This window comes from Sander lucioperca, chromosome 6 (assembly GCF_008315115.2).
Source record: "Sander lucioperca isolate FBNREF2018 chromosome 6, SLUC_FBN_1.2, whole genome shotgun sequence".
NCBI classification, from domain to species: domain Eukaryota; kingdom Metazoa; phylum Chordata; class Actinopteri; order Perciformes; family Percidae; genus Sander; species Sander lucioperca.
In genome coordinates, this window is record NC_050178.1 from 34,516,872 (window position 1) to 34,542,826 (window position 25,955).

Consider the following 25,955-nt stretch of genomic DNA (forward strand, 5'->3'; position numbering starts at 1 on the left):
AGCCAACCACTCTTAATTAGTAGCTGCTGCTGCCGCCTGCCCTGCCCCGGCGCCACTGTGGTAAAGCCCCAGCCCCACATCTGTGTGTGTGTGTGTGTGTGTATGTGTGTGAGTGAGTGATGGGTTGCAGTATGTGTTTACTCTGTGCATCAGCTGCAGTGTTGCCACTGTGCCCTCTTTGCAGTGTGTATGCATGCGTTCCTTGTGATAGTACGTTGTGCAGGCGGAACAGCTGGACCAGGAAGTCAAGACAACGTACTGCTGGTTTTGCTCAGCAGAGACTGTGGTTTTGTGCATCACATTGTTGCACCACATGCTCTGTCTCTTAAGTCTCTTTTTAATCTCTTCATCTTTCTCCTGTTGCCGCTCAAGAGAGCTGGCGCTTCTAAGCTGACATCAAAGAGGAGAACTAAATGCTTTCTTAGTGCCACTTCTTCAAGATCACATTGACCTAGTGCATGAGAGTAGAAATGCTCAGAGAGGCTAAAAATACACGACGACTGTCAAGTAAATGTATATTTCCCCTATTTCCGATGTTCTGGGAGCGCTTTAGAAACAGACTGACTTCACAGTTTAAGGAGATGGGTTCAGGATCCCGTTTCACTGTTGTTCTTGTTGAGGTTTATTCCTGTCAAGAGAGTCAAGTGTGCATACCTTTTGTGTGTATTTACTGCTTAAATACTTGGCCATACTTCAACAACCACAAGAGACAGACAGTATTGCACACATTACTTCTTCAAGCTTCCTGTCTGTGTTCAAACTCCATACATCTTTCCCCTCCCTGCTTCTCATCGCATCCTGTCATGTTCATAGTATGAGGTGGAGGTGAGGGTCTCGTCCAAACTGTGGATCAGGCTGACGTATTTCTCCCTGAGGACCCTAAGTACAGACACATAGCTTAAATAAGTCTGCCAGCTGCTACGGCAGCCACTGGCCTGCTTATCAAGACCATAATACAACAAGAGAGAGAGAAGACAAGCTCAGCTTAGCACAGGAAATGCATACAGCTGGAATACAGACAGTGGATGATGTTAAACTAGCCCCACATGCACGCTTTCAATGCATACTAGAGGTGTGAATCTTCACTGATCTTTCGATTCAATTACGATTATCATGTCTTCGATTCGATATCTCGATGCGTCAAATACATTTTTCTATTAAAGCCATATAGGATATTTAATAGGGATGTCCTGATCAGGTTTTTTTGCCCTCGAGTCCGAGTCATTCGATTTTGAGTATCTACCGATACCGAGTCCCGATCCGATACTTCTATCATAATTCAAATAAAAACTGTAAGGTTGTTAGGCATACATTAAATTGTAAACAGAAATAATCGATTATGGCCAGGCCGAATAACGATGCAGCATCGTCCATGTCCACGATGCGATGCATCGATTATTTGATTAATTTCAACACCTCTAATGCATACACATTCATATCTGTTCCTGAAGGAACGCAGGCCACAACCCAGCAACACAGTGACCTTAGCGGCATTGCGCGGCCCCTTTCACTCCTATGCCAGATCTAGGCCACACAGAGTCACGCTTGCTAGGCGAAGCACCTCAAGCGTCGCCCATCGTCATCCATTCCCACACAACCACAGCAGTCCATGCATTGATGGATGACTCAAATCCATTCTGAAGTGAGAGATTTGGTTGTGTTCTCAGCCGGGAGCTTTTAAAATAAATGTTCAGAGTGCTGCGCTGCAATTGAGGCTTTCCAGGATTTCTCCTATTTGACATGATAACAGCTTTAAGAGGTTTTTGGTGGTGGTCAAAGCGGTTGTGGTCACCCTACATAATCTGTCGATCTTTTGTAGTCTCTTATTTTCGCCCCTCCTCTTCCTTTCCTAATGAATCAGCTTACAACGAAGCTTAATGTTGTAGTGTGCTCGTTAAGCCCCATATGTAGCTGCAAAATATCCCTTCTTTAGTGACAGACTGACGCATGTGACTACCGAAAAATGAGATCAAAATAAAGGCTACTGAACTAAAGTTAAACCATCTGCTTAAAAAAACGCAGCCCCTTTCCCCTCTTCCCCATCTTTACAGGAATAAATGTCCACCTCCATAAAGACAGGTACATTTGGCTTTTGTTTGCATTGCATACTATTTGAGTCTACAGGTTAGGGAGAAAGAATAATGGGTTATTTTTTTCCTTCCCCCAAGTGCGACTTGACTGCATTTCTAGTAAGAGTTTCATTTGCATTTAAGATGCTAATGTAGCCTTTTGGGGGCGAACAGAAATGGTGAGTGTGTCTGCGCTTTGTTTTGTCCCAGTTATTCATTAGGCTTTAATAATTGCTGCCTCCCGCTTCATACAAACAACGCCAGGAGAAATGGATTCACTTCTTTCTCTCCTCGGAAAGGTCAGGCCGGAATAGCAAGACACCTTCCCGACAGAAATTCACCATTCATTTCTTTCAAAAAACGTGCTTTCTCTTGGACGATTAAGCTGCAAAGCTGTTTGTGTCGCTATTGGGTTTAAGTCAGCCGTTAAAATTCAAATGAGGCGCGCAGATCGAGACTTGAGTATTCCTCTAGAGAGAGAGCACGAAAAGGAAGAAAGAAGCTGGGATCTTCTGAGGACAACTCGCATTGTAGGTACAGTAGAGGTCACAAGCATGACTCTGGTGACGGGTCCTTGTCGTTGTGCGAGCCTCAACCTTTCCCCCTTGTGAATTCCCGAGTTTTAACAAGCCAGAAGAGATCATACAAGCCATCCTTCAGCACACCAAGGGAAGGGTCAGCCGACCTGCAGAGGAAAGTGGATTGCAGTGCAGCGATGGAGACCGGCTTAGTGCTGAATCCCATTATCAAACAGCGTTTGTCAAATAATAGGTCAAGGCCCACTTGTACCAAAGACATATTAGGTTGTGGTTTAATTCCAGAGCTTTGTAGAACTGATTTTGCTCTGTGCAAAGTGATTTGATAGAGAACAAAAGGTTGCTTGTATTAAGCCAGTTCAGACAGCAAACGGGCAAAGCTTGATCTCAGTTGCTGTGCTGAACAGAATACATTGATAACAAGGCTGACAATATCTAGAAGGCCTGCAAAAATATTGCTTATACTTTGCAGTATATTGGGACTGCAGTTGTTTAATATTGATATATATTATCATTCTTGTTATGACATTAACATGCTGACTTTGTTTTTAATAAAATCAAACACTTCAATATTGCTACCGTGCCGGTCCTATACAACTATAAATGTCGAAAACTAAAAGCCCCAATGTCTGTGCTCCATCCAGTTTTGCACCTACACTTCCAAGCATGGCATATATCCTATATAACATTTCTTGCATCATTACCAACTGCATCTACTTCACTTTGAAGCCTAGAGACCTAGCTTGCATAAATACCTAAACAATATTACAGTACGATAATGGCTCTCAAATAACGCCTCAGCCATATTTTCAATCTACTTTGAAAGTGGCGGTGAGTGGCTGAAATAAGCGAGGGATTGGGGAGTTATGAGTGGCAGTAGGTCCCTGGAGGACCATGGAACATGGCAGGTCATTTGCCTGGCCAGTATCGGTGTGATATATTTGTTGCCGACTGAGAATGCACAGGGAGGGTGTGCAGAGGTGGAGGGAGCGAGGTGCTTATTCAGCAGGCTGGAATGCAATAGAAACAGAGGGCAGACTTAATCAGACTGGGGCAAATAACATTTATACACATTTAAAACCACAGGGAGCAGAGTATTTCTTATCTTGCTATGATTGTGCCCCCCAGTGAGGCTATGTCTGTCATGCACAGCAATATTCAGACCTGAGACTAAAATTGCCAGTTTTATTCATCTGCTCTGTAGGAGACACTCTGTGTGGGGCTTTGAGAGAAGTTTGTCTTCCTTCTAAATTCTCTTGTCAAAAAGTTGGCAAGCGTACAACAAGAAGGGCATGTGTGCAGCTTCAGGCCTGCAACATCCAGTGCAGCGGGTGTCCTATAAGCCATAGTTATGCCAAAGACTTTTCATATCCAGTTGCTGTGTTGAACAAGACGCTGATATATTTAGTCCCTCGTCTCTCCTGTCTTCTCTCCTCCCCTCTTTGTTTCTGGCATTCCTCTCACTCACCACTCTTCCTCTCATCTTCCCCCGCTCCCACCAGTCTCTCCTTATCTCTCTACCTCTGTGCTCACATTTCTCTCTTTTCTCCCTCTGTGTTTTTCTTTCTCTTCATATTTGTTGTAATCCTCCCCCATGCTCTCCTCCTCCCCGAAGCTCTACCTCGTCCTGGGCCCTGTTGCTGTAACAACTCTGACAAGCTCTTTGGACACACTTTTCGCTTTGTCTTTCATCCGCCTATATCTCCTTTTTTTCTTCTTCTTCATTCACAGTTTCTTCCCTCCCTCTGCCACTTGCCACATTTAGACAAGGGAACGTCTAATGTAAACTTAGACCGACACAAAGGCCGTCGGACACCCACAGAATACACACACACAGGTCACGTGTACACTAGCGGCAGCTTTATTAATTGTGCTGTCTGCCAAGTTGAGAGACAGTCTCCGTAATATGACCTAATGAACATGTGCTCGAGGTTTCTGTGTGTTTTGTCTTGTGTTGAATCTCACTGCTCCCTCCCCTTGTCTGCCCTGTGTCTGACTCACAATGGCTGATGTTACTCGTCCTTCTGGACCGACAAGTAGGCCCGGCCCTTCCTTTTGGGATGCCTCCAAGAACAGCCAGGCGCCTCTCAAAAGGCCCTGATCAGGAAATGGATGTGTTGGACTGAAGACAGGAATTCTACTTAGACGTTTTGGCCTGGGGAGGGATATTTTGGTAGAAAAGTTGGTAGACTGTGGCTTCCAGTTGGTTCTACCTTCATCAAAACCTTAATTATGCTCTTTCGCACATTCTCATACAACAAATGCTAGTTTGATACAATAGTACATACAATGAATGATTATATTTGCTTAGAAAATAGTTTTACTTCTTGGTAGACAGGTTTGTAGATTGTAGCCCAATCGGTTTTCCTTTTGCTAGATACAACCTACAACATGTAGCTATAAGCAATAGCATTTTCTAAAAGTGCAGCTCTCACATTATATTTAATACTGTTTTATTATGCCCATTTATTTTTATATATGTTTATTCTTGTTAAACAGAGATAATTGTTTTTTTCATTTGATGTTAACTTGATTAGCATAAGACAAAAAAGACGGAGAAAATGAACACCTACGAATCACAGTTAATGTAAGATTTTCACAATGACAAAACTTGTTTTTAAAGGATATGCTGCACACAGGTTAGAAGAAAGAAAAAAAGCTGCAGGCTGTGATGGTCGGTGAGATACAGAGGAGTGATGTCTCTGAAGCCCGACTGGGTGACCTGAATTTTGTGTCTATGTGGAAATAATAATAAGAGATGAATTCAAGGCTAAAATGAGAGACATGAGACATGTTTCTCTGTCTAATACAGTATACCGAACAGGTCTCAGCCATCACAAAATGATTCCCAACTTCTCTTATTTAAACTCCATGATAAATGCGTGACTATTAAAGCACTCGATTAAAACTCTAACAATGTGGAATCCTCGTGGAAGTTGTAGTGCGGCACCATGAAGAGTATTATTTTGAAGTACTTAGTGTAAGTTGAAGTGGTGTTGGGTATAGTTACGTGACAGACGGACACTCAGTTGCCTACTAGCTGAGAGAAAAAAAGTTTCCCTTTTAGCTGAACATGCACAGACTGTTCTTCTCTCATCTCTCTCCACTCCTCCTGCTTCCACCTCGCTGGCTATCTGAAAAGGTATCGTCAACTCCTCTCATCTCACCCCTCTATCTCTCCCTCTTTTCTCTTTATTTCCATCACCTCGCCTTTTCACCTTTGCACTATTTTCGCTCTCTTCTCCTCATCCCCCGCCTGGTAATTACAACCTTTCTCACTCAATCTCCCTCTTCTCTGTAATGTTTTCTCATTCTCTTCTCCAGCCTCCTATCTCGTTTAGATTTTTTTTTCCTCTTTCCTGAGAAGATTTTAGTCAGTAGACATCATTAAATGTATGTTTTCGCTCATGTAGTTAAAGAGAGGAGAAAGTGTTATCTCAAAAGTGGCGTTACTGTATGTGTTGTAGTTACAAGTTAGAATTCAAAAATAAGACCAGTGGGACCGGCCCATTCTGGGAACGGCAAGGATTGTGGATGGATTACGTGTATAGAGCAACGGCTTATACATTGTCCATACTAGCGGCCTAAAATCTCGTATTTTTCTGCTTTTATATTTTTAACTGTTTTTAACTGCTCTTTAATGTTTAATTTCTTATACTGCAATGTAACTTTTATTCTCGTTATTTTATCTGTTTTTAATTTTTCAATCGTGTTTATGTAGAGCACTTTGAATTGCCCTGTTGCGGAAATGTGCTATACAAATAAAGCTGCCTTGCCTTGCCTACTACTAAAAACTAGGCTACCTGTTTGCGAATAAGGTATTAGTCACACATCTGCATTTACACACCAGCCTTCGTCTCTGTCTCTGTCTCTGTAGCCGCCTCTATAGTGAAGAAGCGATGCATGCAGCGCTGTGTGTTGCGCTTCACCAGAAATACAGTGTGTGTTGATGATCTGGGACAAGACAGGAAATCGTCTGAGCTCACAAGCCCCTATTCTTTCATCACTGAACACCATGCGTGGGTGTGCATTCACATTCTCACACACACACACACACACACACACACACACACACACACACACACACACACACACACACACACACACACACACACACCGTCTGTTGGCTTGAATATCTCCTGAGCTAAAAACAGTTGGGATAGACGAGCTTCCTTTGTTTCAGCTCCACAATGGGCGCGACTGAAGATAATTGGCGTTGGCCTCACATGACTCAGATATAACAGTGCTGTTTAAACAAAATGAATGGTCCTGTCACACTGAATTCCTGGACATGGCAACGTCTTTGTTGAGTGTGTATGCTGTTGGGGATCTTCCTGTATGTTGTGCTGAGTTTGACCATGTTGGGTCAGTGTGTTTTTGGGTGGCAGATTGGCACAATGAGCCAGTCTTTCTTGATTTTTATGCAGAACAAAAGTGTTCAGTACCTCATTTCTTCAGATTGAAATCTACAGTGAACAAGAAATTATTTCCAAATAATCTACAAATAAATTATGACCTGCATGCATAAAATGTTGGAGACCTTCTGTCTGTTGACCTTTAGCATCCTCAACATCTTACATGAGTTTTCACATTGTTTTACGACGGTTTTCCTGTTAAAGAATTGCCCCAAGCAGAGACATCTGCATTAGCCTAACCCTAATGTATTGTGACCCATCTGTGGACATACATCTGCTAAACACCATGTGACACAAGCCACACGCCTTTCTTAAAGCATTTAGAGCATAGGATAAAGCCATGCAGTCATAGCCAATGATATGGTTACTAATACTCCTCAATAGCACACATCCGGAAACAGTATGGGCCTTAATAGACTAAGATGGATAAATATGCTGTCCGAGTCAATAGTGAAACAGCCCAGATACACTGTGTGTACTTGTTTGTGTGAGTTTTCCAGTGTGTATTTAAGTGCTTTTGCTTGCGCGCTGTCATTACAACAAAGCAGGACATTTATTTGTGTAAACTTGTACTAGCCTAGATGACGTAATGATTCAGACTGCAGGGAAAACATAGAGCAGATGGCCAGTTGTCTGTCTGTTTCAATAAACTTAATAAGTGGAGACCATATCAAGTGTGATGGAGCACCAAAAGAATTCACAGCTAAGAAGATATGAGCTAGATTAAGTCTTGGACTTGTGTCAAGTCTTTGAAGTGCTAAGGTCCAATGTTGGTCTCTTTTTATAATGTAATCTCAAAAGGGAAATAAAAAAAGGATTCTGGTTTAGATGGTCTGTATCTATAGATGTGTATTTTGACACTTTCTTCCCATCAACACAAAAACCAGTGATGCCACAGATATGACATGGCCAAGAGCAGACTGTACTTTGGACTTTCTTTTAGTTTTTTCTTGCCTTAGAATAATGTCAATTTGGAGTTGACATCGGCAGTTTGAAATAGTTTCTCATTAGCTGCTGCTCTTGCTGTTGGTTTACAGCTGATTCATCATTTTCAGATACTTGTGCAGTCCCAGGGAGAGCTGACCATTCACCTAGTACTGACAATGTTGGCAGTCCACATAAACTTAATCTGGAAACATTTATGGCGCTTTTCCATTACATGGTACCTGCTCGACTCGCCTCGACTCTACTCGCCTTTTTTGGTTTTCCATTACGAAAAAAAGTACCTGGTACCTGCTAACAGGTTCTTTTTTTTAGTACCTCCTCAGTCGAGGTTCCAAGCGAGCTGAGGCGATACGATACGATACGATACGATTTTAGCCAGCTATTTTTTATTTGCTGCCTCCAGCTTCATTTGAAACAAAATGTGTCTTCTGGCATCACACACCTTCGACGTTCTGTGTGTGTGTGTCGCGTTAGGTCACGGCAGTTAACTGTGGCGCCGCTTGTTTTACAGTTCTGCGGAGGCTCCAGGCAGAGCTTTCGCCGTAGCCTAACTACACACACACATGGCCGGCTCGACGCACACACCAGCGCACAAGTATAGGCCTAAACATCAGGCCACTTTTACATAGGCTACGGCGAAAGCTCTGTGTGGAGCCTCCACAGAACTGTAAAACAAACTCAAGTGGCCTGATGTTTATACTTGTGCGCTGGTGTGTGCGTCGAGCCGGCATACGACCAGCCACGCTGAGGCGGTACTAAAATCTGCAATGGAAAACGGACGCACAGTGTGTCGAGTCAAGGTGTGGCGAGTCGAGCAGGTACCATGTAATGGAAAAACGCCATTAGTTCAAGGAAGGGAGGCTACCTTTATGGCGCCATTAAAACAAAAGGAGACAGTGATTATTTTTAATACCTTTCTCCTTAAAGCGACTCCTCTTCCACACACTACCACCATCAACAGCACTGTCCTCAAACCTTAGAGAGAGCATTTATGATGGCTTGCCGGTTTTTACAACCATCAACACAGTTTTTACAAAGCAGTGCAGCACAAGCCAACCCCAGCACTCTGGGTGTCAAGGATCAGTCAAGCTCATAAATAGAGGGTGTGAGGAAGAGAAAGTAGGAAGGAGGGAGTTGCATTTGAGGACAGCAGTGTTTGGTAATAGGCTGTTTGGGGCAGAGCAGGCTACATTCCATTATAGTGAACTCAGCAGGGAGAATCTAAGCAGCGCTATGTGGAATGAGCTGGTTATGTTGTAACAGAAAGCGCTCGAAACTGTCTATTAAGGGATGGATGTAATTTATATAATGAACATACCTTATACAGGACATATTTTATCATTTCAGTGCACTTTAAAGTTTTATAAAAAAAGAATATCTTCATGAGCTCACAACATATGCACGTTAATAAGTATCAGTAGATCAGTTTGTCAGTCACCAACTACAATATGTTTTATATACTGTATAAAGACTGTTTTGGCCAGTTGATATTCTTCAATGATATCCTCTGTTTACCATTTTGGGTCCTACTTCACTGTCAGTCCACTGACTGAACCTGTCCTCACCTGTGGTTTCATGGCATCAACACCTGTACAACCAGCTTAGAAAGCTCAAACCACAACTTGATTGGTGGTATGAATGACTGTTAGAAAACCACAAGGTTGTTTGTGGTTGACCTTTCGTTGTGAGTAACGGGCATTGCTCAGTGTTGATTCAATTTATGGGGGGGGGGCATGTAGATGCTTGCTGGGTTTGTAAATAGCAATAAGAGTGCCCGACACCATTCACACTCCACAGGGTAGTTTCCTAAAATATCTGTGTATTATTTGCTAGTGTCTGGGCCCCTTTACACAAGCTTTAAATAGCTTACCAGAGGGTCCCATTTCACATACAGTATCTGCATTATGTCTTATGATTGTACTTAACCTAACCTGACCTGTGCAGTTTAGTTTTGTGACTTTGTATTTTAGTTTTTGAATCTGCTCAGACTGTTCCCTTTGACCAACAGAAGTGTGCACTAGGACCCCCCCCCCCAACCATCACAGTGCAGGTAAAGCGGGGGAGTCTCTCCCATGCCTCTGTCTCTTTTCTGGGTGAGGTTCTCTCAGATCTCAATTTCACAGAGCTTTGTTTATTGCCACTTTAACCAAGCCTTGGCTGTCTTACAAGATTGTACCCAGTGTGTCACTGAGACACACAGACCACTCCATTGCTATCTTGAGGTTTGTTGACCTAAAACTGCACCTCGTAACAGTAAGCTAATTAAATGTGGATGCTACATTAGCTAGCATTCTCCACCATAAGCTGCTGGTCATGCCAGACCAAGTAAAGCTTTAGTTAGTGTATTGCATTGAAGAAGAAGAAAAGGTATCATGACATGTGAATGTAGCAAAAATCTAGGCGTTCTTCTTAAGTGTGCAAGATTTTAAAGTAGTAAATATTTGTTAATTTCATTCTAAAATATAAGATTTAATGCTGTTCTGGAGACATGGGGATATTATGTACTTGTACATCGAGGATAAGTTAATGTTAAATTAACAACCTGCTGTTGCATGTCATCACTGGCTGTGATCGTGCAACACTGTTGTTTTCCTGAAGCCATGTCAAACAGAAACAGCATTAGCTTTATGCTACAGACAATAGTACCGGCTCAGTGTGATACTGCTTTGGTGAGCCAGTACTGAAATGTTGAACTAACTGCACAAATGCATTACTTAGTGACTTGTATCGGGCACATTGTGGCGTTGACCTACATATTGCCTACCTCTCCCACCTACTCACACACACACACACACACACACACACACACACACACACACACACACACACACACACACACACACACGCACACGCACACACGCACACACAGGATTTGCCATGAAAAGAAAGACCCAGTCGCACAAACACAGGCGAGAGATTAAGAGTAAACCACTAATCTGACGGTGCCTGCATCGGTCTGTTTGTGTGTCTGCGGGTTCCCTTTTTAAAATGTGGGCAGGTTTTATGCGATGGCTGGTTCATTCTGTCTTTGCAGCTGAAATGAAGCCCTTTTGTTTTTCCAGGAATTTCACCCCTGAGAGAGGAAATGGGGTGGAGAAAATGTTTGCTCCTTTAGTTTGGTGTGGTCGCCATAAATGTGGTGTTTGAACAGTTTGTTTCTCTACACTGCTATGAGAGAGATACAAAGAGATATGTGAGCTGTGTTTGCAAAACTGAGAGAAAGAAATAAAGGTGAGAGGATTGGGGTAGATATAAAGAGAGACAAATACTGTCTGTCTGCTCTTCATTGGAATGACAGGGCTGCATGCCTCCGAGACACCCTGGGGCGCTCAACCGTTTGTTCACCAGCCAAATCAGACACAATATTCATAAACTGTTCAGAGCACCGAGATGGTGCCGTTCACTATCCAACTACCTCAAGTTGCTTAGAAAGTGTTCAAAACACAATGGCTGTTTCACTCTAAACTTGATACAGGTACAAGGCTAGCTTTGTAAGGTGAAATTAGATTTGAATGATAAGGTAGGGCACACACACACACACACACACACACACACACACACACACACACACACACACACACACACACACCTGTCAAACAGATTACTTTTCACACACAAATATACATGGTATGTGTTTGTTTGATGAGGTGATAAATTCCACTTTGAGGTTTGTTCTCAGCTCATTCCCTCTGCATTCCAGTTTGGAGCAGACTTAGTGTGAGATCGCCAGCGGTCAGATTCAGAGTTCAAGCTGCAGCAGCTGGTGTCAGTGTTGCCATGGTGTATGTTTGTGTGGTGTTTCATACTCTTATGGCCTCATCTTAAACACACACAGTAGACGACAACCTCCTTCTCCCTCTGTGTCATTTTCGACAAACGCCGGCAGAGCAGGAACAACTGTGCGTTGTAGCCTCAGTGCGCATATGCAAACATTTGCACACACACACACACACACACACACACACACACACACAAACTTGAATACAACCACGTGTCTTAAGTAATGCCTGTCGTCATATAATCCCATTTACCTCCAAAAACACAAGAGTGTGTGAGTGTTTATTGTCACAGGGAATGAGGAGAGGAAGAATGTGTGTGTGATGTAGTGCCCACAGTCTGTCTACGGTCTAGGAGTGGCAGCTGTCTCTCTCACTCACACTCACACACACACACACACACACACACACACGCACACATCTGTTATCCATAAGGCACATTGGGTGTCAGATAAGCAGTTGTCCTTGCACTTATTGCCACTTCAGCCCTTGAATGTGTGAGTGGATTGTCTGGCAGTTTCTACCCTCGTCCTTGTGCAGGCTACTGATTCAAGCCTGGGAAACAAATGGAGAAGGACAGTGAAAATAAGTGCCATCAGTCAGATTATTAAAAATAACAGGCTAACAAAAAAGGCTGTGGTGTAAAGTCTTTAAATCTGTTTTTCATGCTTTAATGATTGTTTATTATTATGTGTTTTATGAACCTGTGGCTCAAAAACATTTAACAATCTCTGGATTCCATTATTCCATGGAACAGAGCTGAACAGCTTGTAAAGCGTCTGCTGTAAAGAAAGTATTTTTGGCTAACGTAGTTGGGCAAAACTAATGTAGAGCAAAGCAAGGACGATGTCTGAGACCAGTGTTTCTACTCCGTAGCTTTTACTCAACTGCTTCACGTCAAGGGTAGCTGCTAGACAGGTCAAGATCAGGTTTTATCACTTCAGCTGGGCTGATGGCTTGAAAGTCTGCCCAGCAAGATGCTTTAAAGACAAGGGGCTTGTTCCGGTGCCCGACTTTCTAACACACACACACACACACACACACACACACACGCACACGCACGTACGCGCTACTTTTGTACTCTGGAACAAGGCATTTGTTTTGGCAGGCCACCTGCCACAGAAAAAGGGCACCAGCACTTGTCCTCTGCTAAACAGATTTATGTTGGCACTAAAACAGAACTCATAAGAACTTTTTATACGCCTTAAGACTTGCCAGTCAGCTTGTTCCCCCAGCCAAGGCAGGAAGGAAATGATACCAGATACCACAATATATAATACTGCTTTGTTGTCCGACCTCTTGAAAATTGGTCTTACCTCCTCTGAAATTTGTCTTGGCTTGCTGGATGACTTGAACGCAGTTGATTTTGGCACTTTAAAAGTGCTAGCTCATATTTTGGATTTTTTCATCACTAAATGCCCTTTTGTCAATTTTCTTGTTAATAAAGTAATGATATGAAGGAATGACACAAAAATGAATATCAGATCTTGGGCCAACGGTTTCTGGTTATATTGCCCCCAAGGGCACTCTAGAAATACTATCCATACTCAGTTATTAATACGTATTCTGCTGTAATTCAGCTGTTATTAAAAAGGAGGGACCTTTATGAACAAAAATCCCATGGACATTGACTAATGGCCTTATATATTTTTTGATAATATTCCAGCGGAATATTCTCTGATAATCCTCAGCCGATTGCTTTGTTGCAGTGTTGAGATTTGAGTTTTTGGTAGGACTGTTTCAGTTTTAGATTGGTGGTCTGAGCCCCCCCCCCCCCAACCCTTCCTTGACATATGCCACACTGGTGGGCTAACCAGGCTGCACCATGCCTACCTGGAGTGTGATGTGTGTCTGAGCACAGGTCTGAGATTGTATTTGCTCAAAGCACCAACATAGTTTGGAGAGCAACCCACATCCTCTACCCTGCATTAACTTCAGTCAGACTTTTTTGTTTGTTTGTCTGTCTGCGAGTGTGTTGTCTGTCCAGTGATTGAGACCCATCCCTTTGCTTCAATCCATCCATCCGTCAGTGTGACGGGGGATGGTAATCCATTCTTCATATATGCAGATAGTGGTGGTGAGATTAGGCCGACCCTGGGAGAGGATTAAGGCTTCAGGGCTTGGCCCCCCCTTCTATTTTACCTCCTCTCTAACCAACCACACCACACCATCCGCTTCCTGCCACCTCCTCGTGCTGTTCAATCCTTTACCCACCCCTCACCTATCTCTTTTTCCTCCCCCGGGCAATCTCCAATCTTTGGAGTGTGTTGGCTGCAGAGTGAAGAGGTGGGGGCGATTAAGATAGAGTGGGTTTTGTACATGTGTGTTTTGACTTGCATGTGCATAATTCCTTGTGTTCTTTTGCATCTTTTTTTCACGCGCTTGTGTGTGTGTGTGTGTGTGTGTGTGTGTGTATATAGACCATTATTTTGTGCACAGAGGAGAAGATATGCAGTGTGTGTGTGTGTGGGTTGAAGTGCACCCAGTGTGTGTCTTTTAAATCATATTGCTTTCAATGAACTCCGAATTGTGAATTATGCTATGGTTGGGTTACAATAATTGACTTTGTGCATATATGAGACTTTGTGTGTCTTGAGAATTTGCATTAGTTTTCATAGCCGTATTCCCTTATTCTCACACATCCATCTCCCTTACTTTAAACCCTCAATTCCACCCTCTCACCTCGTCTTCTTATCCCAGATGTGACCCACATGTTGTGATGCAGGGCAGAGGGTAGAGGATTTGTCTGAGTGCTGCTCTTCTTCTTTCCTCATCATCATCCCTCTCTTGCCACCTTCTCCTCCTCTTTCTCCCCTCCAGTAGCGAGTGCTGTAATTGATATGCCACCGGCAATAAGTCAGCACAGCTCTAGGGCTGAGGAGCGACCATTATCTGAACGGACAGGTTTATCTGCTTTGGAGAAGAGGAAGAGTTGATCCAGCTCAGCTCACAAGAGTCACCAACAGCTGACCAGCCTTTGAAATTTCTTCACAATGTACATGAGAACACACCCCCCCCGATCTCTTCTCAGAATTCCCGCTACTCTTTAGCCAAATAAGCAAAATATAGTAAGGCTGAAAGCCCCATCCTTTCTAAGCTTTTCCTCCTCTGTTATGTCTTCTCCCTCCCTTTCAATCCCTCATTCCAATTCCCAATGCCCATAGAGACACAGTACAGTCCTGTCAATTGATAGGGTGTCCCAATATCAAATCCAATCAACTTGGCCCCTTAAAGCCCATCCTCTCTAATGCTTTTCCCTGATGTGATAATGGCCACAGCTCCCCCAATATGGTGGCTGCCCTTTCCCAAAGCCACAGACACGCTCCAGCCCAAAATGATTGACGTGTTTTTCCTTGATGGTGCCAGATATGGCTCACAACCTTGTCTTCCCACCATTTCACTTTAGCTCTGGAGGAAATTGAAATTGAAGAGGGTTTAGATGGATAAGGAGGTATAGGGAAAATGGAGGAATTTAAGAAAAAAGAGGAATGTATGTAAGAAGCTAAGTGATTGACTATGTCCTCAACAGTTGGGCATTTCTGCCATGTCGGGGTGGAAGTGGAGGGATTGAGAAAGAGGTAGTTGGGGGCCCATTTGTGAAGACATTACTTCACTAACGTGTGTTGTGATGTCATTGTCTTTTTACCAGGATAGATAACAAGCAGCCAGAGACCCCCAGATGCAATTTGTTATGCGATTCACACTCTCTTACATCAAGCTGTGGCTGGCCTAAATGAAGAGGAATTACTGTAGGGACGATTTTTTTTTCACATTCTCATTCGTTCTTTATCAGGCTCTCTCATTTGCCCGCTCCCTCATTCTGCTTCTCTCACTTGGAAATGACAAAGGCAAATGAGGCAGCCGGCCTGCCTACGTGCCTCCATGTTTTAAATTAGCATCTGCTTTTGTCACGCGGCGCGACCGTACCGTTGAGCAAGAAATTAGTTTTTTTTATAGGCTGGCTCGTCACTTTATTGCGTCTGCTTATGTCGAAGGGGCCGCTGTCTGCGTCGAGTCGTTTTAATCTCACAGAGTGGAGAGTGAGGGTATATCTGATAACTGCCGCTCAGGCCCTTCTGTCTGCAGTTACCACATTGAGGTACCTCGATCCCCGGGGCTCCCCTGGTGTTTGATTCAAACGCAGGAAGAGCTCTGATTAACTTAAAATGCAGCAGAAGTGCTGCCTTTTGTTTGGCTCCCTCTCTCTGTCTTTCTCTACGTGCAGTTTCTCCTCCTCTTTTTTTTATCTCCTTCTTTGTCTTTTTTTTTTCTTGCTCTGCTCCTCTTCCTCATCTTGCTTTTTCTCTCTCCTATACGTCTTGTCCCGGCCTCTCAATTGTGGAAATTGGATGACACCACCTCTCCCTGAACCTTGCCAGCTTTGTCTCAGCTGAGCTATGGTTTGCTATTCCATGAACATCGCCACTACTATTTCTCTTCTCTCCTGCTCTCTCTCTCTCTCTCTCTCTCTCTCTCTCTCTCTCTCATTCATTTCTCTCTCACACACTATTTGCAGCAGCAGCGACTAAAATTTATGTGCAATTTAATGACTCCTCTTACTGAGGTGTTTAATTCTTTCATTACTTCCAAAAGGGCATTTTTCTCCCTCAGTGTTTACGCTCTCTCTCTCTCGCTCGCTCGCTCTCGCTCTCTCTCTCTCTCTCTCTCTCTCTCTCTCTCTCTCTCTCTCTCTCTCTCTCTCTCTCTCTCTCTCTCTCACTCTCACACACACACACACACACATACTACCTGCCTGATAGCTCTATAAAGCCCCTGACCCACCGACCAGACGGCCGACCCTCGGCAGAAAAGGCAGTTGGACTGATCAGTCTCCCCGAGTTGGTAAAAAAAGTGCCTTGGAACACACCAAAGCGATGAGATGTAATATGTCTCCATAACAGCAGGCAGCGCTAATCTGTATTGTCGGCCAAAAATGAAAAACCGGCAGCTGATTGGACGAACGCGTCACGTGGGTCTGGTTTCTCCGGAAATTCAAAGACCGACTGTCATGGCAGCTTGTTCAGAATACGATCTCATATTTTACTAAAATAGTTCACCGAAACGTGTTTCTGAAAACATTTTAAGCGAGAAATAGGCCATGCAGATGCTGAATCTGTCTTCATTTCAGATCGACAAAGGTCAGTTTAAAAGATTTTCGCTCATTCCGCTCCGCGTTTCCGGGTTAGCACTCTACCAATCAGATGGGTCATTTGAGTCCGACTGCCGGCAGTGCCCGCCTTCCGATTCAACATGTCAAATCGGCCAAGACGAAGGCCGACTGCCCCTCCAACAGATGATGGCACCGGACACACCAAACAGACTCAAGTCACTGACCTCGCCAGACTGTCTGGCGGCCGATTATTGGGTTAGTGTGTCATGACTTTAAGCAAAAACGGGTTTTAAAACACCCACCCATTCATCCCTCAGTGCTTGGTAAACTGACCACACTGCCTGAGCTGTATGCTTGGTGATTGATAGACGGATAGCCTTGCTCCTGTGGCTCACCACATGGAGAGCAGGAGGCGCAAACCAAGATAAGGAGAAAACGAAAGGAAAACCCCACATTCCTCTTCGCCTTTCCCCTCTATCATTTTTTTTGATTTTCCTCTATCTCTATCTTATGTTTTTGCCTCCTTTATCTCACCATCTTCCTACCCTCCTCATCTCTCTATAGTGTGTCTCAGCTTTTCTGATTTGGCGTGGTCATAAACAGCCCTTCTTGCAGACACTTTGATAGTCAAGGTGAAATTGAAGCATGGGGTCCATGGGAGAGTTGCGTCCTGTTTTGCATAATCAGCATTTACAGGAGAACTAATGTCCCAGTATTGCAGGAACATGATTGGCCTGTCAAGCAGCAGCACAGGCCCGGCAAACCCTGCTCCTCATCATCATCATTGTATTGCTGTTGGAGGACGCCCAAAGGAGCAAATACTCTCCCTTTTGACTCCTCCTTTTCTCCTCCTCCCTGTCCTTTACGCGTAAAAAACCTCCATCCTATAAATTATTTCACTCCTGCCCTTTATTATACCGCCTCCATTGTCTGTATCCCAGGTTGTCAAGAGATACCAGCTGTGGGGTACAGTGTGTGCTGTGTGAAATATATGTGTGTATTCAGGAGAAACTAAGTAAATGTATTTTTGCCAAGACCCCGCTCTTCGTTTATCAGAATTAGCTGGTATGAGAGGAAAACGACAGCAGTGAGGAAGGAAGTTGGGCCATACGCACTGAAATGTGGGCAGTGTTGGGCTACGTTAAGACTGAAACTGTGTGTAAAAAAAAAAAAAAAATGAAGAAAGAAACCCAAGTGGATACGTTGGTGCAGGCATGTTGCCACAGGTATTTTATCTGCTATGTTTGCTTAAATGCATTTGATTTCCCACTGCAATACGTTTCCGGATAATTTTGTTGCAGCAGAAGTTGAGCTAGGTTCAACTTTTTTACCGGAGGGGTCTATATCAAAAGAACTATGAGGTCAGCCTTTTTGATGCAGTACAATTGTCTGTCTGAGCACTGCTTTAATCATAGAGGTACCTGAATAGCAAGAGACAGGCATGTTTTGAGTATACGGACTGTGATTGATGTTTGAAGAGACAGGGCAGGATTGGCTGTGGAAGAGTGTTGTGTTATTTGGGGACCTTTTCAAAAAGAAGAATCATGCTGAATTTCCAGCATACATCTCAGTCAAGGGAGTTTATATTTATCTCTGCTGAAGTTATATTTGTCCTGATGTATAGTATGTTGTGTGATCGTAGCTCCCTGAGGAAAGGCAGTGTGTGTTGCGACCTGCTGTACTGCCAAGGGAGCCTGATGCCTGGATACAGTTGCCAGAACTGCAGGCGTAATTACAATAAGGGGTTACTGTATATAGTGTGTTAATACCATTGAAACCATGGCAGGAAAGCCTTCGAGCAAACTTGGCTATAAATTGGTTGCTGTCAATTTAACAGTGCCCACTGGCACCTTTTCAAACGCATGCCTCCTCCAATGCCACCATGGCAAAGTTAAAAGTTATGAAATATTAAAGAGTTCAATGTTGTGAGTCTATAACTCATTCCAGCAAGACTCCCATTATGTATACAGAGCCTTTAATAATCGGCCCATGCCTCCCCTGCTATCTTCACTCATAATTAAATGCAGACAGCCATTTGCCTTCCAGACTTGATTTAATATTATTTATTTATCACTGGGGCAAATGTCAGCTTGATTTTTTTCTTCTAATTTTGGCTGTGCAATTTGTGTCTCTGCTTGATGCATAATCAATACGAAATGTTCCTGACGCTCACTGTGTTTTTTTTCTTTCTGCCTTCCAGGGCTCCCACCTCGTGCCTCTGTGGATGATGTTCCTGATGACGGCTTGCAACGCTGAGAACAGGACAGTGAATTAGGAGTTTTGTTGCCCCTCCCTTTATCCTTCTCTCTCTCCCAAAAACTGTCCTCCCTTATTCCTTGACAGAAGAGCATAAAACGAAAGAAAATCCTGACTTGGGTCTTGGTACTAGAGCTTGTACTCCTCCTCCTTCTCCTCCTCTCTTTTTCCTTCTCCAACCCCCTAAGCCTTGCCTCTAGACGGCCCAGATATGTGCCCCCTAGCTCGGTCAGCGGCTTCCCCTGGCCAGGGGAACTTGTTTCTCCTCTTGGGGCTTTTGCTTATCATGAGCTCATCCTTCTCTGGAGGCCAACCCCCGCCCTTCAAACGATTTGCCCCTGCTGAATGGGGGCTTACACATCTGGCCATCCACAACAAAACTGGAGAAGTCTACGTGGGAGCTGTCAACTGGATTTTCAAGCTGTCTAGCAACCTGACCAAACTACGCAGCCACATGACTGGCCCAGTGGTGGACAATGAGAAGTGCTACCCTCCGCCCAGTGTCCAGTCCTGCCCTCATGACCTGGCCCAGACCCCCAATGTGAACAAGCTTCTTCTCATAGACTACGCACAGAACCGCCTCATTGCCTGTGGCAGCACTTCGCAGGGGATCTGCCAGTTCCTACGTCTGGATGACCTCTTTAAGCTTGGCGAGCCCCACCACCGCAAGGAGCACTACCTTTCCAGTATGGCAGAGTCGGGCACCATGTCCGGGGTCATCATAAGCTCCCCCCACAGTCCGACCAGCAAGCTTTTCATCGGAACTCCCATTGATGGCAAGTCTGAGTACTTCCCCACATTGTCCAGCCGCAAGCTGATGGAGAATGAAGAAAATGCAGACATGTTCAGCTTTGTCTATCAGGATGAGTTTGTCTCCTCTCAGCTGAAGATTCCCTCCGACACTTTGTCCAAGTTCCCTGCTTTCGACATCTATTATGTTTACAGCTTCAGCAGCGAGCAGTTTGTCTATTATCTAACAATGCAGCTGGATACCCAATTGACTTCACCTGATGCCAGTGGAGAGCAGTTCTTCACCTCGAAAATTGTCCGCCTCTGCGTGGACGACCCCAAGTTTTACTCCTATGTTGAGTTCCCCATTGGCTGCACTAAAGATGGGGTAGAGTACCGCCTGGTGCAGGATGCCTTCTTGGCTCGTCCAGGCCGGCAGCTGGCCAACTCTCTGGGGATCTCTGAGAATGAAGACATCCTCTTCACAGTCTTCTCTCAGGGTCAGAAGAATCGGGCCAAACCACCCAAAGAGTCAGCATTGTGCCTGTTCACCCTCAGGAGGATAAAGGAGAAGATCAAAGAAAGAATTCAGTCCTGCTACAAGGGATATGGGAAACTCTCCTTACCCTGGCTGCTCAACAAGGAGCTCGCCTGCATCAACTCGGTAAGCTCAAATCTGCTTTTTGAGTTCTCTAGAGTACTTACTTTCTTTACAGCCTTTTTCCTTATAGTGAATCCGTTTACTTATCAAGGCACAAATATTGTGTTCCGAAGGTAAAATGTTGACATTGATGCAGACTGCATTAGCATTAGCGTTAGTTGGCTCTTTAGGAACGAGTGTAATGGAAAAGTATGACACTATTGCTTTTGGCAAATGTGCATTACCTTTTCTCAAGACTGTTACTGAAAGTGTTCTAGTTAACATACATGAGTATACACACATAAAGTAGACGTTCAAATATTTAAAACTAGTCCTGATGTCAGCGAGTGTCCCTGAAACAGTCTTCTCATTCATAAGGACCACTGCTACAGTCCTGCACTGGCTAATGTAATGTAATGAACAGCGCTTACTTCTTTCTCCTGCTATCTTCTATTTCACTTTTTTCTGCTCATTTTCCCTCTCCCCACAACCTCTTGGTGCTTTGATTTAGTCAGACAGGGGACATCATTAGCCCAGTCCTCTGGATTTGTGAAATGTCACTCAAGAGTAACACACACACACACACACACACACACACACACACACACACACACACACACACACACACACACACACACACACACACACACACACACACACAGTATGGTTTGGTGCACTGCAGTGTGAGATCCTGAGGGATAGTATGAGCTAGTCTTGTTTTTTACTAACTGATCCACGATGCATGGCCCTGCATGCGTTACAGAGGATCCCGCTCACACACACACACACACACACACACACACACACACACACACACACACACACACACACACACACACACACACACACACACACATACACATGCACTCACACTGAGACCTTAAGGAACTCCACAACAGCACACACTCTAGTTTTCTCTATTGTGAACATATATATATATATACACCTGCTCACATCCTTTTATTTTCTCTGACTTTCATGCCTCATTCTCTTGTCTCCCCTTGCTTACCCACTCTCTCCAGGCTGCATCTGCCTTAGGCCTCTTATGTCTTTGATCCATCTATTAGTGTTAAGTGTACCTGTCTACGTTAACCACCTGTCTCAGTGACATCATTTTCCGTCCACGCATCATTCACCCTGTGATGCAACTAAGGAGTGGGATACTAAGATAAGAATAGCACTCTTTCTCTGCGTAGGTCTTTATTTAGCTTGAGTGCACAGTTGTGTTTTGTGTGGTAGCATAAGTGATGTGAATGACCCAGCAAAGTCCTCTTCCACATCCTTTTCTTCCTCTCTTTTGCCACCTGATGTAGATGTAGTCTCTTTCCTGTGCAGTAGTTGTCTTCATTCTTTTTTGTGCTTTTCTTTCTTTGTGCCAATCACACTGACAATGGCTCTGAGGCAACAAAGCAGGCTATCTCATTTATTTCAATTAGACCTTTGCACTGGTGCAGCAGGAGCTCTTGGTGCAGGGTGCTGTGGTACAAATCGCAGGTAAGTACAGCGAAGAATTTGACTTTGCCTTTGTATGCGGTGTAGGGCAACATCATCCAGTAGCTCTCTGTTTTGGCCAGTTAAATACTGTACTGTATGTGCAAATGCACATGCCAGGCAGATAATGGCATTGCTGATATGCTGCTTACCTCATCAGCATTTAGCTAGAGGGGAAAACTATTACGACAGTAAGCATTACCGGTCCACGTACACAGTAAAGGCAATGAGTCTGTGTTACCTTATTTTTTATTTTAGATTTTTTTTGGGGGCATTTTTAGGCCTTTATTATGACAGGACAGCTTAGACACGAAAGGGGAGAGAGAAGGGAATGACATGCAGCAAATGGCCGCAGGTCGGAGTCGAAGCTGCGGCCGCTGCGTCGAGGACTGAGCCTCTGTATATGGCGCACGTTCTACCAGGTGAGCTGCCCAGGCGCCCAGTGTTACCTTATTTGACAGAAATCTATGCATTTACCTGTTATTACTGACAATTTAATAAACAAAAATGTATATTATGCTTGAGTTAATAAAACCCCAGTTAACAAAACTGGTTAAAAAATTATATTAATATTTGAATAAATCACCGGGAATCTCCTATTCAAGTTTATGTTCTGCTTTTTCAACGTTGTTTGGTGAATTGCTCTTAAACACATTTAGAGAGGATTTGAATTGCCATTTTTGTTCTCAGTTCTTACCATTTTGGTACTGGTGATTGTCCTTTGGGGTTGGCGAAAACCTCCTTGGGGGGTGCCAAAAGTTTCTCTATGCAGGAAAAACCCTGGCTGTGTGTTTGCTTTTGATAAGGCTCCAAACTAGACGTACTGGTTTGCATTTCTCCTAACTCGGCCTTACCAACGCAGCCTGTAGACCATTTAACTTGTTATAGCAGGGAAAGCACATGTGAAACCAATAATATTAAGGAGAGCTTCCACTTAAGTGTCCCAAGACATACTTGTGAGCCAGCATGCATTGTGAGTTTTGTTCATTTGTTAGTTATTTTGCAGAAAGAGCATCCCACCCGTAACCTCTCACTCAGAATGTATCACCAGTTAAACATCCTCTCAAAAAACTCTTAGAAACTGTCAGCAATGATGATGTAATAGCCTCAGAGATAAGCTGATTGGCTGACCCCACAACAGCAGCAAGGCTTGGAGGGGGTCAGCCTCAGGTTAATGACGTCTGCCACGTTGCCCCTAAGCAGTGACCTAATGTTAGCTGCCCACCACTGACCTTAACCCCAGCCAGTGATCTGAGCGACCTTAAATCTGACCTATGATGCCTGATATCATTTTTCAGTGTGGGAGCTGGTGCTGTGCAACATGACAGACAATCAGACAGCAGAAGGGAAATAGCAAAATAAGTTGAGAGTTGTACTAGCCAGCTAATAGAAGCCATTCTTCTACTAGTGGCATTAGTTGGACTATAAGTAAAGGACTAACCTACAAAACGAATTCTTAGTCATCTCCCCATCCTTATTTCTCTAGCTGATCTAGGTATATAAACTGGTAATCTCCTGATCCACAGCTCTCTAAGCTACTGGTGTTTGGCACTGAACCCCACCCAGATTTTCCAAGCTACTCAAGGAATTCAAACGCGCTTCTCTAACCTCTAGGCTACAAAGTCTCAACTGCATTCGATTGCAGTGTGGGAACGGCTGTGTGATGTGGAGGTGGAGGGCGAATACGTTTAGGTTGACCCTGCCATAGAGCGGTGAAGAGGGCAAGGCAGGAGGGGGCAGGGGCTGGACAGCTGTTAGCCACACAGCCATGATGGATGGCCAGGCTCTCTGTCATCTCCCTGTGTTGTCATATTTGTGCTGGATCATAATCTCTAGCTTGTCATTAGGGTGATGTGTTTATGGGTACAGTGAGATGGTGGCTGTTTTTCTGTAAATACAAATGTTTGGGCATATTAGAAGCAGCTTTGGTATAAAAAGATGTGGGTTACACACGCGTGCACGCACGTCCACACATATACACCATTCATCACTACAGCCCTGTTACCTGGCTATATTTGTCTGCTGTGTGTATGTGCGCCCATGTGTTTGTGTGTCTCTGTTTTGTCCCTGAGCTTTATTAGTGAACCCCCGACCTTCTCCCCGGTTGGAGAGTGGATCAATACAAACCATTTCCACACAGGGAGAGAGAGAGAGAGAGACAAGAGAGAGGTGAGCATAAGAAAGGATGAATGAGTTTCATGAGGTAAATGAGAAAGATGGCAGGTGGAACCAGAGAGAGGGACTGGAGAGAAAGAAAGAGGTGCAGGACGTGGGCAGGCGTAAAAATTAGAGGACACAAGGGAGTCAGAGAGAGTAAGAGTTAGACGCCAAAGCAGGGCACAGGAGAGAGAGAGAGAGTAAGAGAATTTGAAGGATGGTGTTGAGGAGATGACAGAGACAGAGAGTGTGAAAATTCAGAAAGCGAGCCACAGAAGATGCTTGAAGGAAAAAGGTAAGGGATTGAGAAAGAAAGCACAAAAAGGAGGAAAAGGCAGCAGTGTTGTTGACTCTGTCCAGAATTCCGGCAAATTGGCAAGTTTCTCAAACCTGGTCTGTAGCACTGAGTGTACACAAAGCTATGACCATGCCTAGATTTGTGTGTTCAGGCATTTTTAACCTGTCTGCACTGGTCGCTTTGGAAATGACTACTGTAGGCATACATATGGTATGTATGCTAACTGATGCTGCATTTTGAAACACAGCAAACTGAAAGAGAAGGCCAGATGAAGAATGGATTTGTTCTTTTACTGTTGGCGCCATAAAAATGTCCAACAATATCAGTCACAAGGAGTTTGATGGGGAGCCATGTTTTGTGCTGCAGTCACAGCCAGCTAACTGGGATGTGATGTCAATGGTATGTTTCTTTTTGAATGATGAATTTTGATTTGACTGAAAAGATCATCTCTAGAACTTGATTTGAATCAAATGTCAAAACATCTTTGAATATATTTTAAATCTGATTTTCAACAGTTTTTCTGTGTGATTTTATAGTTTTTAGACTTGACAAAAGCAGTCAGATTCCAATTGGTGTAAAAAAGTGCTCATAACTACACATAACCCTAGCTAGCAAGGCAGGGATTTAAAGAAGAATTGGGATTTTACTGAAAGAGGTATAAACAGATAAAATGGCATGAAGGGAGAGACGGAGAGAACGAAAACCAGCCAAGGAGAGAGCAGCAAGCCTTTTACAGCCAGGGTGTGCTTGAAGGAGAGGCAGTGATTCACCGACGGAGAGAAGAGGAAGACAAGAGGAAGAGTGATAGCCCCAGAAATCTTTTCGCCACCACTGCCAAGAACAGCGGGAGAAAAGGGCGGATGACAGAACGAGGGGAGATAGAGGGAGGAGAGGAGAGGTTGATTGACCGCTGGCTGCTGCACAAATAATATCGGTGTCCGTCACCTGGCCAGCACACTGTCCTCTTCAGCGGCACAGCTCTCTGTCATGCCGTGTGTGTGTGTGTGTGTGTGTGTGGGGGGGGAGGGTATGTGGGGGTGTGTGTGTGTGTGTGTGTGTGTGTGTGTGTTAGCTCATCTGACAGGGTGTGTATATCTAGGTGTAGGTGGTATAATAAGGAGGATTCAGGAACACAACAAAACTATTTTGGTGTTTAAATATCACTGAATTTATAGAGGTGTCCTGCAGTTGGAGGAAGTCAGGGGATCTTTTTCCTTAGGGGTCACTTTGCAGATATATTTTCTTACTCACATTAAATGGTGATTTCCAGCAGCTTTTTCTCCACAGCACGCAAAACATTCAACTAGCCAGCTGTAACCTTTTCCGTTAGTAGAAAACACTTTTAGTTATAGAAAGTCATAGAAAAGTCATGGAATTTAACACTGGGGAAGCACTGGGAGCTGTGGTCATATTAGCTTGAGCTACAGTTATTGGTAGAGATGTCCCATGACAGTCTGAAATATTTGCTGATCAAGGCACTTTCTAATTGCTTAGCATTTTTTTGGTATGCCTTTCACATTCTGTTGTTTTAAA

General features: G+C 44.0%; 1 protein-coding gene across 5 annotated transcripts in view; it reads left to right on the forward strand.

Annotated features, from left to right (window-relative positions):
* The window catches only part of LOC116034163 (plexin-A1), a 218,965-nt gene that overhangs the window by 25,340 nt on the left and 167,670 nt on the right, over window positions 1-25,955 (forward strand). For all 5 annotated transcript variants that reach the window (XM_031276740.2, XM_031276718.2, XM_031276723.2 and 2 more), the window contains one exon: window positions 19,052-20,500. In XM_031276740.2, the coding sequence (XP_031132600.1) occupies window positions 19,319-20,500 (1,182 nt within the window). In that variant the 5' untranslated portion in view covers window positions 19,052-19,318. The remainder of the gene's footprint in view (window positions 1-19,051; window positions 20,501-25,955) is intronic.